This window comes from Dreissena polymorpha, chromosome 5, assembly GCF_020536995.1.
Source record: "Dreissena polymorpha isolate Duluth1 chromosome 5, UMN_Dpol_1.0, whole genome shotgun sequence".
In the NCBI taxonomy this organism is placed as follows: Eukaryota; Metazoa; Mollusca; class Bivalvia; order Myida; family Dreissenidae; genus Dreissena; species Dreissena polymorpha.
In genome coordinates this window covers 64,239,580-64,258,610 of record NC_068359.1, presented here as the reverse complement: position 1 = coordinate 64,258,610, position 19,031 = coordinate 64,239,580, and the positions used below count along the sequence as shown (strand labels likewise).

General features: G+C 37.7%; 1 protein-coding gene across 1 annotated transcript in view; it reads right to left on the bottom strand.

Annotated features, from left to right (window-relative positions):
• LOC127831281 (rho guanine nucleotide exchange factor 16-like) overlaps positions 1–17,378 on the bottom strand; it is a gene marked incomplete at its 5' end in the record, with an annotated part of 46,373 nt that extends 28,995 nt beyond the window's left edge. The window contains 5 exons of the mRNA XM_052356257.1: positions 131–145; positions 1,507–1,576; positions 2,023–2,061; positions 3,729–3,907; positions 17,299–17,378. Coding sequence (XP_052212217.1) covers positions 131–145; positions 1,507–1,576; positions 2,023–2,061; positions 3,729–3,907; positions 17,299–17,378 — 383 coding nt within the window. The remainder of the gene's footprint in view (positions 1–130; positions 146–1,506; positions 1,577–2,022; positions 2,062–3,728; positions 3,908–17,298) is intronic.
• Between the last annotated feature and the right edge of the window lie 1,653 nt (positions 17,379–19,031).

Below are 19,031 nucleotides of genomic sequence, written 5' to 3'. Positions count from 1 at the left end.
CAGAGCTAAAAAAACATGTAGTGGTTAAGAACAATTTTTTTGAGTACAGCAAGTCTAGTGGTTATGCACAAATTATGCACGCAGTTCTGATTACAGGTTATACATTTACAGCAACCTAACAAACCCCTACCTTCCTGCTAATGGTCTGAAAGTAGGCAGATGTTCACAAAATACAATATAAATACTAAGCATATGAACATACATGTTTAACCCATTTATGCCTAGTGGACTCTCCCATCCTTCTAAATTGGATCAATTTATTTCCAAAATTAGGGATGTCTAGTATATTTATTTTCATATTTAGAATATTTCTTACAGAAATTCCTTTAAGCAAACAGCGCAGACCCTGATGAGACACTGCATCATGCAGCGTCTCATCTGAGTCTACGCTGTTTGTCAAGGTCTTTTTTCTAGACGCTAGGCATAAATGGGTTAACCCAGTACAATCCACATAAAATTATCAAGTAAATAGAAGTATTTGAACCTCGTTCTGGGAAAATGTGGCATAATGCATGTCCATAAAGTATCATCCTACATTAGCCTGTGCATTCTGCACAGTCTAAATATGGAGACACTTTCTGCACAAGACTAAATTTTTTTTTTGAATAGACTTTCTTAAAACCAAGAATTCTTTTTAGGTACAAAGGGTTTCACTGATTTGTCTGTGCGGACTGCACACAGGGGTGTCAATTGGCCAAAATCTAAAATCCTGAAAATAAGCCTAGCATGTGGGGGGCCAGTGCCAAAAGAGGGTTAATTATTCATTTGATTATGTAAACTGTGTTAACAATATGTCAAATTAAATAATTTAATGTTAAAAATGACATTTTGTGACAAAAATCTTTAAATACCACAACAAAAATCCTCTAATTTATATAAACATCAAAAGCAGTTTTTGAGGGCCAAAATCCTGAATTTAGGAATAATCCTGAACTTTAACACCCCTGTGCACAGGCCAATCAAGGATCACACTTAAAGAACATGCATTAAGATGCATTAAGCCCTCTTCTCCCATAATGAGGCATATTTTTTAGTAAGATTGAAAAAACAATGAAATGACATTTCAGTGTGTCCTTTCTAGCAAGTTGATGTAACGGCACCCACACCAATGTCACATGACTACACTTCCCGAAGCAAACTTTAATTAAACAACGACCAAATATTGATTATATAGCAACCACTCCACTGTAATATCTGTTATATACCAACATCATCTCAAGGTAGACAAAATTATCAAAATTATCAATTTTTTAATAACAATATTTTTGGTACATGTGAAAAGATAATATGAACAAACATGTTTATAAATACAGTTTGCCCCATTTTGTTTAAGTAGTTTGATTTCAGCTGGACTGATAAGCAAACACTAGAAAATCTAAACAAAAATGATGAAAACAATCTTGAATGCCTGAAAAGCATTGGTAGACTATCAGGTTTGTAATTCTAAAATAATTTTGCAAATAACTATATGATCACTGAACATACAACACAAAACTAGCAGCGTACCTGATTTCCTCAGCAAGTGAGTATTCATCCTCTGGCAATGGTGCTTCTCCCACATCCACATAACTGTCCTCTTACATGGAAAATCAAAGACTAATCATGAACAACAATGGAAAATCACCCAAAAATCATGAAGAATATTTTCAATTCAGGGAAAATCGTGACACAAACAAGAAGGGAAAATCAAGGACAATAATTGAAAATAAGGGAAAATCATGAACAGCAATACAAAAATCTGGGCTAATCATGAAGAATTTTGACTAACCGAGAAATGAACAGTATCAAATGAAGTCCCCCCCTTTAGACAAATGATAATTATGATTAACAAACCAAATAAATGGAAAATCAAAAACAATAATACAAGTACTTATTTCAAACGGATAATTTAATCTAAACTTTCATTAATAATAAAAAATATTTTTACTTACTTATATAAATGTTTCCTTTCACTTTAATATGAACTTTATGTATGATAACAAAGTATCATTGAATAAATAAAAATGTTTTTCTTACACTTACTTAATTTTCTCAAGTTGTCTGCATCAACATAGCTGCTTGCTGAAATTGTACACACGAATGTATATACAAGCCATGCTCTGTGAAAACGGGGTTTAATACATGAGCATAAAGTGTTGTCCCAGATTAGCCTGCAGTCCGCAAAGACAAGTCAGGGACAACACTTTTCGCCAAAACTGGATTTTTGCTAAGAAGAGACTTTTAGTAAATGAAAAAAAACCATAAAAGTGGAAAGTGTCGTCCCTGGTTAGCCTGTGAGCACTGCACAGGCTAATCTTAGACAACACTTTATGCACATGTATTTAAACCCTTTTTCACAGAGCACAGTCAATGTTCATTTACACATTTAAAGTCGATATTAAGCCAAGTTTATACATATTTCATGTGTGGTTAAAAACTAATATATAATATATAAAACGCAATAAGTTTGTGGATTATGACAGTTAAAATGTGTGAAAATAACATCATACATAAACATGATGGCAATAAAGTCAAATAAAAAGCATCTCAGATTAGGCTGTGTAATTTGCACACAATAATCAAGGACTACAATTTCCGCTTTAAGGAAATTTGTCTTTATAACAAAGTCACTTCTAATCCAAAATTCAGTTTCGGCGGCGAATGTCATCCCTGAGTAGCCTCTGTGGACTGCACAGGCTAGTCTGGTACAACTCTTTGCACTCATAGCCTCTGTGGACTGCACAGGCTAGTCTGGTAGGACTCTTTGCACACATAGCCTCTGTGGACTGCACAGGCTAGTCTGGTACGACTCTTTGCACACATAGCCTCTGTGGACTGCACAGGCTAGTCTGGTACGACTCTTTGCACACATAGCCTCTGTGGACTGCACAGGCTAGACTGGTACGACTCTTTGCACACATTCATTAAACCCCAATGGCATTGCTCCATTATAAAACTATGTTATATGTTGATCAATAAAAAAACTCTACTCTTTTTTTCAATCTCCTTACTTGTAATAAATACGGCATGCAAAAATGAAGTTATGTTGTATATATATATTGACTAGATTTGTTTTTGCATTTATTTCAGATGAAACAATATTTTGAAATTAGAATAAGTCAAAAGTGTTCTTATTTACAGTAAACAGTAAAAAATAATAGATTTATCACTTACATCTAATTATAAAGTAATTTAATAGACTTTTATTCAGAGATGTCATGGGAAACCAGACTCAGTGCATACAACTTCATAAAGTGTCAAACAAGATCAGCCTGCATAATCTTTTCGAGCGATGTTCACCAAACTAAATGGAAACAATCATGAAGACTAATCTTTCAGCCATCAAACAAATGTAGAAAGAGATTGCATTGAAAAAGAAAATGTCATTTTTTCTAAAAGCAAGTGCGGCAAAGGGGAGCCACTTTATACACATGCATTAATCTGGCCCCGTTTTCACCAACCAATTTTTAGACCTTAAATAAAAATAGACCAAGACCCAAGCAAACATAATTCAGAGTATGAATATATAATGGCTAACTCTGGTGCTTATGTCATGAACAGTTCTAAATAACAATTGTTGTAAAAGTTCACAGTGTAAATGCCATGTTAGACTCCCTTTACATTGTACTAGAACATTACAGTTATAAGAATATTCTTTATTTTTAGATTTTAAGATTTAGGTCTCAGAATCGGTTGGTGAATACAGGCCCTGCATGTTCCATGGCAAACATCAGAACCCTGCCACCTACTGGACGCGGTGGACGTTCCGTGCCTCTTGGTGACAGGTTGCGGCCGGACAGGAAGGGGCGGGGCGTCCGGGTCTGAGGGCGGAGACTTGACGGGGCTCTCGTCTATAAAGGGGATGTCCGGGTGGCTCAGCTTCTGGGTCTGCAGGTAGCTGTCCTTGTTGGGAGCCCATTGGCTTTTCCTGTGGGTGGAGAAAGATTGGCTTAAAACATGTGATATTTAAACAGGGTTCCCAGCTTGTTGTATGAACAAAATTCCCTGATTTTTCCCTGTTTTTTCCTGATGGAAAATAAAAATTCCAGTACCATAATTTAGACCAATTTCTTGTTTGAGACATCCTCAATTAATGGCAGTTGCAGACAATAACATGTATTATATTTATGTAACTTTAAAGCGACCGTCAACCATGAATGACGAAAAAAGTTAATATTTTCAGCATATTCGGTAATAACATTTCGAGATGTGAAATCAAAAGTATATCGCGAAAATAGGTGACATAACGATTTACACACTATAAATAATGCAAGTAGATCATTTTATATGTAAAATATATACAATTCACTACGCATGCACAATTTGCCTTCCTGGGTTTACCACGTGACGATGATGATCAATCTGCTGATGTTATTTATAGTTAACTGGTAATTATCTGGTACCTGTACCCAGTACAACAAGGGCTGTTTGTAAAACATGCATGCCACCCATATGGGCTGTCCGTTGTAGTGGCAGCCATTGTGTGAATACCATTTTTGTCACTGTGACCTTGACCTTTGACCTAGTGACCTGAAAATCAATAGGGGTCATCTGCGGGTCACGATCAATGTACCTATGAAGTTTCATGTTCCTAGGCAAAAGCGTTCTTGAGTTATCATCCGAAAATCATTTTACTATTTCGAGTCACCGTGACCTTAACCTTTGACCTTGTGACCTCAAAATCAATAGGGGTCATCTGCAAGTCATGATCAATCTACCTATAAAGTTTCATGATCCTAGGCGTATGCGTTCTTGAGTTATCATCCGAAAACCATTTTACTATTTCGGGTCACGGTGACCTTGACCTTTGACCTAGTGACCTCAAAATCAATAGGGGTCATCTGCGAGTCATGATCAATCTACCCATTAAGTTTCATGATCCTAGGCGTATGCGTTCTTGAGTTATCAACCGGAAACCATTTTACTATTTCGGGTCACCGTGACCTTGACCTTTGACCTAGTGACCTCAAAATCAATAGGGGTCATCTGCAAGTCATGATCAATCTACCCATGAAGTTTCATGATCCTAGGCGTATGCGTTCTTGAGTTATCATTCAAAAACCATTTTACTATTTCTGGTCACCGTGACCTTGACCTTTGACCTAATGACCTCAAAATCAATAGGGGTCATCTGCAAGTCATGATCAATGTACCTATGAAGTTTCATGATCCTAGGCCCAAGCGTTCTTGAGTTATCGTCTGACAACCACCTGGTGGACGGACCAACAGACCGACCGACCGACAGACGGACATGAGCAAAGCAATATACCCCCTCTTCTTCGAAGGGGGGCATAATAAATATTACAAAATATACTGAAAATATGAAAACTTAAAAAAATAAATCAAGTTATGTTATTTACCAGTCGTGATATTTTTATCAATATAAACTAATAATTGTAAAAAAATACGGTGTTTTAGATTATTTTTTTCGTCATTCATGACGATCCCTTTAAAGCAATGGCTTCCCATCTCCCTTCACATCCTTTCCTCAGCTTTTTATTTATTTTCATTTAATGTTTGTTTTGCAACAACTATTGGAACATATCGACATTTTTAAACAGTAACAGGAAAATCTGTACTGAGAGTATGTTCATATAGTATTACATGTAACTTATCATAATGATGTTTGAATAGTACCTTGAACATCAGTATTAAAAAAAATTCAATGTAATTCAATTTCAGAAAGTTCCTAGAGTAGACTCTTTGCAGAGAAGCTGATAGCTTACTAACAACACATTTCTGCTTTTTAATGTTGTTGTCTTCCACTTCATTGGCTTTCTGCCTCAAGGCATCAATGTGCTGTTTTAATTGTATGGACTTTTCGACACATGTATGGAAAGTCTGACCAAACAAAATTCCCTGATTTTTCCCTGATTTCAAGAACTTTTCCCTAATTCCCTGACTTTACCCTGACTGGAAAAAGTGAGTCTTTTTCCGGGTTTTCCCTGATTTCCAGGTTGACTGGGAACCCTGTTAAACAAATCTGCACATATTTTGTTATCAATGATAGAGTGTCAGTTTTCAATACATATACATAGCTAATTTTTACTATTTCTGTTTGACTGATGGAAAACTCGGGTGAGTTTAAATAACTTAATCAACAATATTCCAACGTTTAAATTAAGAATGCACACACATGACTAACCTTGACTTAACAGGTGTGGAATACTAAAACTCTAATACATGCAGTTAGTACATGCCCATGCACAAAGATTTCTTTTATCAGTGTATATAATAGACACAACGATTATTTCAAGGTCATTGACGATCTGTAGCAAGTTCAAATATTGATATCTACTTCCTGACTTCATTACAGCTCCTAACAGCTTTGCAAGTTCAAATATTAATATCTAGGTCCTGACTTCATACAGGCTCTTGACAGCTTTTTTAAGAAATGATAAGTATGTAAACATAATAACACAAGCAAACGATGGCAACAAAGAATGTAACCTTGTGAAATGAACATCTATTATTTATTTTATTACTATGAGTTAATTAGATTATTCCTATGACTATGAATGGTAAAGTATTGGTGCCTATGGTCTGATGTTACTAACATACATGTATATACAGTCAAAACTTCAAACAGCGGTCAGTCAAGGGAAATGAACTAAGTGGCCGTTGTCAACAGGTGACCACTATTCTTGGATCCCACTTTTTAGATGGTTGGTCAGTTGATAGTATTGCTACGTTGTTTTCCCACCCAGGTGTTCACACTCAGTGTACAACAAAGGCTCATTGACAATAACTAAGCTCAACAAGGGCTGTTTGTAAAACATGCATGCCCCCCATATGGGCTCTCCGTTGTAGTGACAGCCATTGTGTGAATATGTTTTTTGTCACTGTGACCTTGACCTTTGACCTAGTGACCTGAAAATCAATAGGGGTCATCTGCGAGTCATGATCAATGTACCTATGAAGTTTCATGATCCTAGCCATAAGCGTTCTTGAGTTATCATCCAGAAACCATTTTTCTATTTCGGGTCGCCGTGACCTTGACCTTTGACCTAGTGACCTGAAAATCAATAGGGGTCATCTGCGAGTCATGATCAATCTACCTATCAAGTTTCATGATCCTAGGAATAAGCGTTCTTCAGTTATCATCCTGAAACCATTTTACTATTTCGGGTCACCGTGAACTTGACCATTGACCTAGTGACCTTAAAATCAATAGGGGTCATTTGCAAGTCATGATCAATGTACCTATGAAGTTTCATGATCGTAGCCATAAGCGTTCTTGAGTTATCATCCGGAAACCATTTTACTATTTCAGGTCACCGTGACCTTGACCTTTGATATAGTGACCTGAAAATCAATAGGGGTCAACTGCGAGTCATGATAAATCTACCTATCAAGTTTCATGATCCTAGGCATAAGCGTTCTTGAGTTATCATCCGGAAACCATTTTACTATTTCGGGTCACCGTGACCTTGACCTTTGACCTAGTGACCTGAAAATCAATAGGGGTCATCTGCGAGTCATGGTCAATGTACCTATGAAGTTTCATGATCCTAGGCATAAGTGTTCATGACTTATCATCCGGAAACCATTTAACTATTTCGGGTCACCGTGACCTTGACCTTTGACCTAGTGACCTGAATATCAATAGGGGTCATCTGCCAGCCATTATCAATCTACCTACAAAGTTTCATGAGCCTAGGCAAAAGCGTTCTTGAGTTATCAACCGGAAACCATTTTACTATTTCAGGTCACTGTGACCTTGACCTTTGATCTAGTGACCTGAAAATCAATAGGGGTCATCTGCGAGTCATGATCAATCTACCTATTAAGTTTCATGATCCTAGGCCTAAGCGTTCTTGAGTTATCATCCAGAAACCATTTTACTATTTCGAGTCACCGTGACCTTGACCTTTGACCTAGTGACCTCAAAATCAATAGGGGTCATCTGCGAGTCATGATCAATGTACCTATGAAGTTTCATGATCCTAGACCTAAGCGTTCTTGAGTTATCATCTGGAAACCACCTGGTGGACGGACTGACCGACAGACCGACATGTGCAAAGAAATATACCCCCTCTTCTTCGAAGGGGGGCATAATAACATAAATAATTTAAATGGAATAATACAGAATTATATCTTATACAGTGACCCCGGGTTAATCTAGATCTTGATAGTCCAAAAATCTTGCGATCCGGACAAAAGTCAGGGGGAACGGATTTATTATGCAGTATATTGCCCCATTTATCTCGCGTTTTCGGATCCAGACGTAGATCTGTGAATTTAGCTGTTATAATGTCTCGTTAATCAGGATGCTTCCTAGGGCTGCAACAATATACCGGTATATCGGTATATATCGCAATACGCAATCCGCATATTGTATTGCGATATGATTTTCATCATACCGGTACGAAAATTTTACAAAAATTCATTCACATTTCGTCCAGAAAAGCCATCCGAAATAATGATAAAAAGGTAAACACAACAAAGCAGTGTAAATTATTTTTACGTAAAAAAAGCATTCTAAAAAGTGTATTATACGGAGTAGCATTGTTACATGGGAGCATTCATTCGATGCTTTTGAACAGATTATCGTTGAATTAATTGCGCACAGCTGTAAATGTTTCGTTCGATTCTGATTTGAGCATTATTTGTAATCCGAATTTCGGAAACACGCTTCCAAATTTGAATTTTAACGCGACAATAAAAAATTATAGCGTCAAATAAAAAGTGCTTAATCCTTTGTCTCAATAAAAAGCGCGCGAAAATTATACAGACATGTAGAACGTCGCATGGAAAGTATGGGTGAATTTTGTGTTGTATAAAAACGGGAACATCACGTCAGCTGAATTACGCGTGTTCAGTGGGAAAAACGCCCCGGTTGGACGTTATTTCATCACATCTTTAAATAGTAACAATTGCAAAAATGTATTTGATACTTAAGAAAATTTGCAAATGTATGTGTTTCTTATTATTCTTGAGCACATTTATAGTAAATATTTACCAGAATTTGCTTTAAAATTGGAATTTATGGGATTATTGGGTAATTGGCAAGTTATAATTTTGGTACAAGTTAGCAATATATTGCGATATATTGCAATACGGGTTTTTGAACTGACAATATATTGCAATACGGTTTTTGGCGTATTGTTGCAGCACTAATGCTTCCCAACATTTGGGTTTTATCGCCCAGCTGCCATATAAACAAAAGTGCAATCACTGAGGCGTGAAGTATTGTTGTTTAAGTCTTAATCGCCAACCCGTTGTTTAAACAAAAGCGCGATCACCGAGGTGTGAAATATTAATGTGTTTAGTTGAGATAGCTAATAGGCGTGACTAAACATGATTCGACTTCGACTTTAAACTTAAATTGATGTCGGCATTACACAATGACCTTTAAATGACACATTTGGTTAGATGTTTGATTTTCGTATGTGCAGTAGGACAATGACGACATGCCCCTGCTACAGCTTCAACGTCTGCTTAGCCTGCTGCCACCTGAGAGTTGCGAACTATCTGCTGAGGATTATGTCGGGGTAGACGCAGATGAACCGACTGGGCACCAGCTACAAGACAAGGACATCCTATCCATGCTAAGTGACGAAACATGAGCCGTGGAGCCGACCCATGACGACAACAACCCCGAATACCCAGACAATGTCCCCTTCACTGACGTCACCACTAAGGAAGCCTGGGCTGCACTTTCTACAGTCATCTCATACTTCGAGCAGACGGGTACCCGCTTCACAAACAACGACAATCAAAACAGCCAGCATTCACTGGACCAGCTTTGAAAAATGATTACTGTTCTTCATGACCAAACCATGAAGGAGTGTCACCAAACAAAAGTGACAGACTTTTTCATGAAATGAACTTGTTATGCATGAAAAGTTGTGCTAGGATTATTTAAGCAATCCATTTAAAACGCATCAAATTTTACTTGTCGCTATTTTAATAATTTCAACATTCTGTCGTATGAGACGTGTTATAAATAAAGATATTAAAACAGAATGGCAGTTTTATGTTTTAATTTTCATTTGACTTCAACACCCTTTATTTGTAACTCTGTGACGTCACCAGCTTACAGCTTGCGTGTAACCCGTGGCAAAGTCTTTTTACTGTGGCAGTATCACACGAGATACACGCAGTCCTCATGGATAGTGTACATGGAAAGTGTATACAGCAACCAAATATTGATTCAATACTAAGCTATCAACGCTTTTCTGTGTGATTGTAACATTCACAAAGCTTTACGTCATGTGTGTACATGTACTAAAATTCGGTTACGCATTTTTGTATTAACATTGTTTAACAACATTTGTTTTTTTTAAACAAAACCAATGTCCGCGTAACAAAAAATATCATTCTTGATGCAAAATAAGTATGTAAATGGTTTATGTAATAAGGTTAATATTGTACTCTTGAAACGGCACTGGTTTGATAATACAGAAGATTCATTAATCCGGAAATTTCTGCCGGAACGGAGGTGTCTGGATAAACGTGGGGTCACTGTACATTCATTTAATTTTATAATTATTTGTAAACTTAATCTATGACATTACATGTATAAACAATAGTAATGATGTTAACTTATGCATCTCATTAATTAAGTGAATCCGACATTTCGTATAACATTCTTGGGGAGATATTTTTAAATAAAGGTTGCCACTTCATTGACATCATGCCAGATTAAGTATAACAAGAGGGCCATGATGGCCCTGAATCGCTCACCTGACTCATTAAAATCAGATGAAAACTATGACCTCTATTGTCTACACAATGTTTTTCTATGATTTGACCTAGTGACCTAGTTCCTGACTCTAGATGACCCAAATACAATCCCAATCCAGATTTCATCAAGATAAACATTCTGACCACAGTTCATAAATATTGGATGAAAACTGTGACCTCTATTGTCAACACAAGGTTTTTCTATTTATTTGACCTAGATTTTTACCACAGATGACCCAAATACAATCCCACCCAGATTTCATCAAGAATTCTGACCAAATTTCATAAAGGTTGGATGAAAACTGTGATCTCTAATGTCTACACAAGGTTTTTCTATTATTTGACCTAGTGACCTAGTTTTTGACCCCAGATGACCCAAATAAAATCCCAACCCAGATTTCATCAAGATAAACATTCTGACCAAATTTCATAAAGATTGGATGAAAACTGTGACCACTATTGTCTACAGAAGGTTGTTCTATTATTTGACCTAGTGACCTTGTTTTTGACCCCAGATGACCCAAATACAATCCCAAACCGGATTTCATCAAGATAAACATTTTTACCAAATTTCATCAAGATTGGATGCAAACTGTGACCTCTACTGTCTACACAAACAAATTGTTGACGGACGGACGCACGGACACACGCAGGCACGCACAACAGACGCCGGACATCACACGATCACATAAGCTCACCGTGTCACTTCATGACAGGTGACCTAAAAATATGTGTCGGAGATAAACATGAACAGTTGTGGTTAAAATCCCATAGAAACAAGGTCTGTTTGTAAAACATGCTTGCCCCCCTATATGGGCTATAAGTTGTAGTAGCAGCCATTGTGTGAATACGTTTTTTGTCACTGTGAATAGTGGTGGTGGTGGTGGTGGTGGTGGTGTAGTAGTAGTAGTAGTAGTAGTAGTAGTAGTAGTAGTAGTAGTAGTAGTAGTAGTAGTAGTTGTAGTAGTAGTAGTAGTAGTAGTAGTAGTAGTAGTAGAAGTAGTAGTAGTAGTAGAAGAAGTAGTAGTAGTAGTAGTAGTAGTAGTAGAAGTAGTAGTAGTAGTAGTAGTAGTAGTAGTAGTAGTGGTAGTAGTAGTAGTAGTAGTAGTAGTGGTAAAAGTAGTAGTAGTAGTGGCAGTAGTAGTAGAAAGTAGTAATAGTAGATGTGGTGGTGGTGGTGGTGGTGGTGGTGGTGGTGGTGGTGGTGGTGGTGGTGGTGGTGGTGGTAGTAGTAGTACTAGTAGTAGTAGTACTAGTAGTAGTAGTAGAAGTAGTAGTAGTAGTAGTAGTAGTAGTAGTAGTAGTAGTAGTAGTAGTAGTAGTAGTAGTTGTAGATGTAGTAGTAGTAGTAGTAGTAGTAGTAGTAGTAGTAGTAGTAGAAGTAGTAGAAGTAGTAGTAGTAGTAGTAGTAGTAGTAGTAGTAGTAGTAGTAGTAGTAGTAGTAGTAGTAGCAGTAGCAGTAGCAGAAGCAGTAGCAGCATTACAAGACCAATACTTAAGAATGATCAAATGGGAAAAGGTAAGCTAGCACTGGCAGTAAATATGGGGCTCATTTACAGGTCAGATTTAGAATCTCTGCTGTAAAATGAGATTTTGAATAAATTAAAGGGAGGCAAATCTGTAATAAAAAGAACATGCATAAACCGTAGTTGTTTCCCTTGTTTGAACCATGCTAAATCCTTACAAGTTTGGAAAGAATTGGATGACAAATTTGGACTTAATTGCATAAACACCATTTTCTCAATTCAAGGGGAGGTAATTCTGTACTTCATGGACCAATAATGCTCATTTTTTTGTAGGGTTCGTGTCCTCATTGATATAAAGACACTGTGCAAATTTGGAAAGGATCGGACAAAAAATGTGGAAGATTATTGAAAGTTTTCACAAAATAGGCAAAAACGAACAAAGTTCAATGAGCTCCTGCAGCCATGTTTTTTGACGAATCAAATTTCTTTGAACAACTTTTTCAGGGGAGCCTTCAAAGGTCATCCCTGTGAAATTTTTTGAAAATCTGATGAGCGGTTTCTGACAAGAAGATTTTTTAAGGTTTTTACCATATATGGTCATGGCGGCCATCTTGGTTATGTGATCAAATTTTTTTTAACAATTCTTTTGTCCCATGACCTAGGGATGCTCCAAATGAAATTTAGTTGAAATTGGCTCAATGGTTTAGTAGAAGAAGATGTTTACAAATTGTTTACAGACAGACAGACAGACAGACAGACAGACGGACGGCCGGCCGGACGCCGGACGGTGAGTGATCACAATAGCTCACCCCGAGCTATCGCTCAGGTGAGCTAAAAAGGGGATTTGCTGTCATTTACAGCATTAACAGAAAGTACGGTTTAACTGTATCGTTTTCATTAAAAAAAAGATTCCAAAGATTCTTGTAAAAAGTAAGTTAGTTTGTTGTAAAAAGTGCAATTTATTGTCCGATTTTCCTGAATAGACCATCACTACTCCTTTTAATGCATTCTTATAACAACACTTGCCAGCTTAGTGTTGTTTTCAACACCTATCAGCAATAATGATCTTTGTCACACCCTAATGCTTTGTTGTTATGACAGCAGCCAAAAATTGCTACTGATACACATTGTTATTGTTAAGTGCACCTGTTTATTTGCGTTCTTACTTTTCGCAACTGGAAATGAGTAACTCGTGGTGACAATTCTTCTCAATTAAAAAACAACTTTGGAGTGAAATATACTGGCCATTTGCCATTATGGATAGTTGATTGTTATTTAAAAGTTTAATATATAGTGACTTTTGTTGGGGGGGGGAGGGGGGGGGGGGGGCAATCAAAATGACCATTGTCTGCAGTTGACCGCTGTTTTCAGTTGACCACTAGGTCAGTTTGACTGTATACAAATACTTCATTTGGTCCTGCAATGTTTATGATTCCAACCTAATTATGAACAAATGGTCTGTTTCAAGTATGAATGAATGTCTGTACACTTTCAAGACTTCCTTGTGATACTATGCAGGACATAAAGACATAATTATTGCTTAATAAAAATGTAATTAATGCAGATAAAAAGCTTGGCAATGAAATGCAGTTGTAGCGAAAGAATGTACCAGGCAAGCATTGAGAGACAGGTACTTAGTAGTATAAAAGTGTTTCTAAAATTTGATTAGGTGACCAAGTTTAAGGACACATGCCACAAATTCGCACTTGGAAAAAGGATATTGTAAAAGAAGAACATTCTTTAAGATTGGGTCACAAATGTGGCTTCTAGTGTGGTTACAAGGTTTTTCAAAGATATGACCTAATGACTTAGTTTTTTGGCCCCTTGTGACCCAGATTCATTCTCTTCCCATTTATCATCTAGGTAAACATTCGGACCAAGTTTCTTTAAGTTGAGTCATACATGTGGCCTCTGCAGTGATGACTAACCTTGGTACCTTATTTAAGGATACACATGATTCTGATTTAACTCAGCAAAGATATTGCAAATATAACTAGAAATGGCACGGCAGAGGCCGCCGCGTATCCCTACGCCGCATGTTTGACCCAGGGGCGCCCCAGGGTTGGTAATGGGCCATGCATAGTAGAGATTGACCGTATTGTTATAAGAGAAGTTCAGTATCAATTAGAAGTAAATCGGTGTAGAAATGAAGAAGTTAAATAAAAGGCAATTTTGGGTGGGTGTCAGGGCTCACGCTGGCCTCAAATTTTAGGGAGAAGTGACTTCTCCCTGGACACTGATTTAGGGAGAAGTGAGGAGACTCTAGGGAGAAGTGGAGAGACTCGGACACTAGGGTTTGCATGTAGGGCGTTACAACACACATATGTGTATCACATTATTGAAGTATACCATTGTAGTACACATAACTATATTTCTTTTGTGTACCTAAATTTTCCAGCAGTTCTAATTAACCAAGTAATAATAGACACGACAGATAAATAACTACAATTTTAAAAGCTCTATATTCAATCCATTTTGATGTAAATATCATATTATACAGACTAAAGTATTTCAAAGATAATATGTTTATGAAGCAGTAGATAACATAAGCTGAATAAAACTGTCAGACCAGATAAATATTTATGTTTGAAATATGACATTTAACATATGCTTTCTTAATAATTATTTTTTACTTTTTATTATAGTCTTTCAAATTGAAATTTCATTTGAATACACTTTGAAATATGATAAACCACACCGTCCGCATCACCCCATCTGTATTCTTCATTCTATTTCTTCTTAAAAGAACTTAAATCTTAATCGACGAAAAATAATGTATCCGAAAACGACAGTCCGAAAAATTGTACGCGTTACGCACATGAAACAAATTGTGCATATCGTTTGACAGCAAAAAAAATGAAAATCGTAAACCTAGCAAATACGTAATTAATATACAATTTAATTGACATATTGCTTCACAATAGCATAGTTTGTGGGTAAAAAACAACTTAATTATCACCTTTTAATTTCAAACGATAATCAGCAGAAAGGTGTAACATCATCGACATAGATCTAGTTATTTAATTATCATCCTTTTGTAAATTCAGATTGATAGTCGGTAGAAATGTAAAGTGATCAACTTAGAAATAATTTTTTTATTGTTAGGCTCCTTTTTATTTGTTTATCTTTAAATACAACGTTTGCCATCGGCCGCTATACATGAAGTGTTGGCAGACGACAATATCAACTGTGTATTTCCAAGTATACAGTGTCTGCGCATGAATGACCCAATATTATGTGTGAGCGAACTCAATGTTGATTGGCCAGCTACCATGTGACTTGAATTATGACTTGACCAATATCGATCGCTAATTAGATAAGTTCGGAGGTTGGAGAATCGGGGCGGGGTTTTACTTCAAATTACCTGTCGCTCAATTGCGACACGCTCCGGGCTGCGACAGTGAGTATTGGAAAATTGAGTCAGACCTTGACATCGAGAAAACCGGATGTAAACAAATTCTGATAAGAAGGAGATTGGAAGTCGCTTTTTATCTGAAATTTCTTAATTTTTAGGCGACGTTCCGCGTAAGAAAGCGACTAAGTCGCTCACAATCGCCCCCTAGCGCGAGCCTTGGGTGTGGCCTATGTGGGCGGGGCGCCCCAGGTTGGAAATGGGGCTATGTATAGTTGAGATTAACCGTATTGTCATAAGAATAGTTCAGTATCAATTAGAAGTATATCGGTGTAGAAATGAAGAAATTATAGCAAGGCAATTTTGGGTGGGTATGGCCTATTTGGCGGGGCGCCCCAGGGTTGGTAATGGGGCCATGCATAGTTGAGATTGACCGTATTGTCATAAGAGAAAATTCAGTATCAATTAGAAATGACATCCGTGTAGAAATGAAGAAGTTATAGTAAAAGGCAATTTTGGGTGGGTGTGGCCTATGTGGGTGGGGCGCCTAAGGGTTGGTATTGGGGCCATGCATAGTTGAGATTGACCGTATTGTCATGCATAGTTGAGATTGACCGTATTGTCATAAGAGAATTCAGTATAAATTTGAAGTGAATCGGTGTAGAGATGAAGAAATTATAGTAAAAGGAAATTTTGGGGTTGGTGTGGTCTATGTGGGCGGGGCGCCCCAGGGTTGGTAATGGGGCCATGCATAGTTGAGATTGAGCGTATTGTCATAAGAGAGGTTCAGTATCAATTTGAAGTAAATCGGTGCAGAAATGAAGAAGTAAAGTAAAATAACATTTAAAATGAGTCAAAATCTCTGTCCTGACCCCGACCCAACCCCCATAACTTTTGAGCCAGGGGTCAGATCAAAATTCCAAATAGTGCAGGGTCGCACATATGCTCATAGCTACCATGTGTTTAAGTTTCAAGGTTCTAGTGCTTATTGTGTAGGAGGAGATAGGGCCAGGACGGACAGACAGACGGCGGAGATAACCACAATATCCCCACGCTTTTCAAAAAAGCGTGGAATTAACAAGATGGATTGTGAAACTCTATGTCCCCAATATATTGACCTTGACCTTGAAGATGACCTTGACCCTTTCACCACTCAAAATGTACAGCTCCATGAGATACACATAAATGCCAAATATGAAGTTCCTATCTTCAATATTGCAAAAGTTATGGCAAATGTTAAAGTTTGACGCAAGCAAACCAACAAACAGACAGGGCAAAACAATATGTCCCCCAGTATAGACTGGGGGAACATAAAAAAAATGTAAAATGATAGGTAATATCTCGATCCGGAAATGTAGTGTACTCGGTACAATTTACAGAAAGACATTTTTTTTATTCTTAGAAATTCACTTTCACGCTCGCAACATTTTCTCATAAAAGTTACATGTTAAAAATTTAGTCGTTGTTGGTGGTGCTCCATGCTTGCACATCTTGTCATGTGATTCAGGTATGTTTAATGGGAATTCCCCTATCCCACAATTCACTTTGTATATTCACTGGTGTTTAATGGCAGACGTTGTGTTTATGAAATTCTTTAAACACATTCGTCATCAATATTAGCCATATTTTTGGTTTTGAAAATAGAAATGGTATTATACGGGATTATTGGGTAAGAGATAGAGTTGGAACATGTATGTTTCCAGCCATCAACACATTAGGTAGGGTTTTCTAAAAGTACTGAAATAAAAGTGGGACATAGGTTACTAAGATTCTAACTCAGCCCCTGACAAAAAGCCCCCAGTACCGACTCACCTCGCATCTCCCCCGGGTTTCACAGGCACCATCACATTCAGGTCCAGCTTGTTTGATATTCTATTTCTGGGCGGGAGGGACAATAAGAGAATTTCAGTATAAATTTGAAGTGCATCGGTGTAGAGATGAAGAAATTATAGTAAAAGGAAATTTTGGGGTTGGTGTGGTCTATGTGGGCGGGGCGCCCCAGGGTTGGTAATGGGGCCATGCATAGTTGAGATTGAGCGTATTGTCATAAGAGAGGTTCAGTATCAATTTGAAGTAAATCAGTGCAGAAATGAAGAAGTAAAAGTAAAATAACATTTAAAAATGAGTCAAAATCTCTGTTCTGACCCCGACCCAACCCCCATAACTTTTGAGCCAGGGGTCAGATCAAAATTCCAAATAGTGCAGGGTCGCACATATGCTCATAGCCTACCATGTGTTTAAGTTTTCAAGGTTCTAGTGCTTATTGTGTAGGAGGAGATAGTGGGCCAGGACGGACAGACAGACGGCGGAGATAACCACATATCCCCACGCTTTTCAAAAAGCGTGGGATTACCAAGATGGATTTGTGAAACTCTATGTCCCCATATATTTGACCTTTGACCTGAAGGATGACCTTGACCTTTCAACCACTCAAATGTACAGCTCCATGAGATACACATAAATGCCAAATATGAAGTCCTATCTTCAAATATTGCAAAAGTTATGGCAAATGTTAAGTTTGACGCAAGCAAACCAACAAACAGACAGGGGCAAAAAACAATATGTCCCCCAGTAGAGACTGGGGGAACATAAAAAAAATGTAAAATGATAGGTAATATCTCGATCCGGAAATGTAGTGTACTCTGTATCAAATTTACAGAAAGACATTTTTTTTATTTCAGAATTCACTTTCACGCTCGCAACATTTCTCATAAAAGTACATGTTAAAAATTTAGTCGTTGTTGGTGGTGCTCCATGCTTGCACATCTTGTCATGTGATTCAGGTATTGTTTTAATGGGAATTCCCCTATCCCCACAATTACTTTGTATATTCACTGGTGTTTTAATGCAGATGTTGTGTTTATGAAATTCTTAACACATTCGTCGTCAATATTAGCCATATTTTTGGTTTTGAAAATAGAAATGGTAATTATACGGGATTATTGGGTAAGAGGTAGAGTTGGAACATGTATGTTTCCAGCCATCAACACATTAGGTCGGGTTTTCTAAAAGTACTGAAATAAAAGTGGGACATAGGTTACTAAGATTCTAACACTCAGCACCTGACAAAAAGCCCCCCAGTACCGACTCACCATAGCATCTCCCCCGGGTTTCACAGGCACCACCACATTCAAGTCCAGCTTGTTGATATTCTATTTCTGGGCGAGGGGCAAGGGTGACGTCCGCCCTCCCTTGTTGTCCAGGCTTGATGAACTGTGGCCGCTATTTATTTCCTGCGAGTGTCGTTTGGGTGCTTCATACTCATTGTCTCCTTTCAGATCTATGCTGCTTGAGGGGCGTCGAGGGGGGGTGGGGGGGTGGGGCAAGAGTTGAACCCTCCGTCCACCCTCATCCTCCGACTTTGTCATTCGTTTGGACATCTCCTCCCCCACGTCTCCTTCTGTGTCTGTGCCTTCACTATCACACACAGGATTATTTTCAAAGAATTCTTCTAAATTGGCGCAGAATAAGAAGACTTCGCGAGTTCTTCTAAATTTGGCGCAGAATTAGAGGCCTTTGATTTGTTCAATTTTTTTAATTTACTC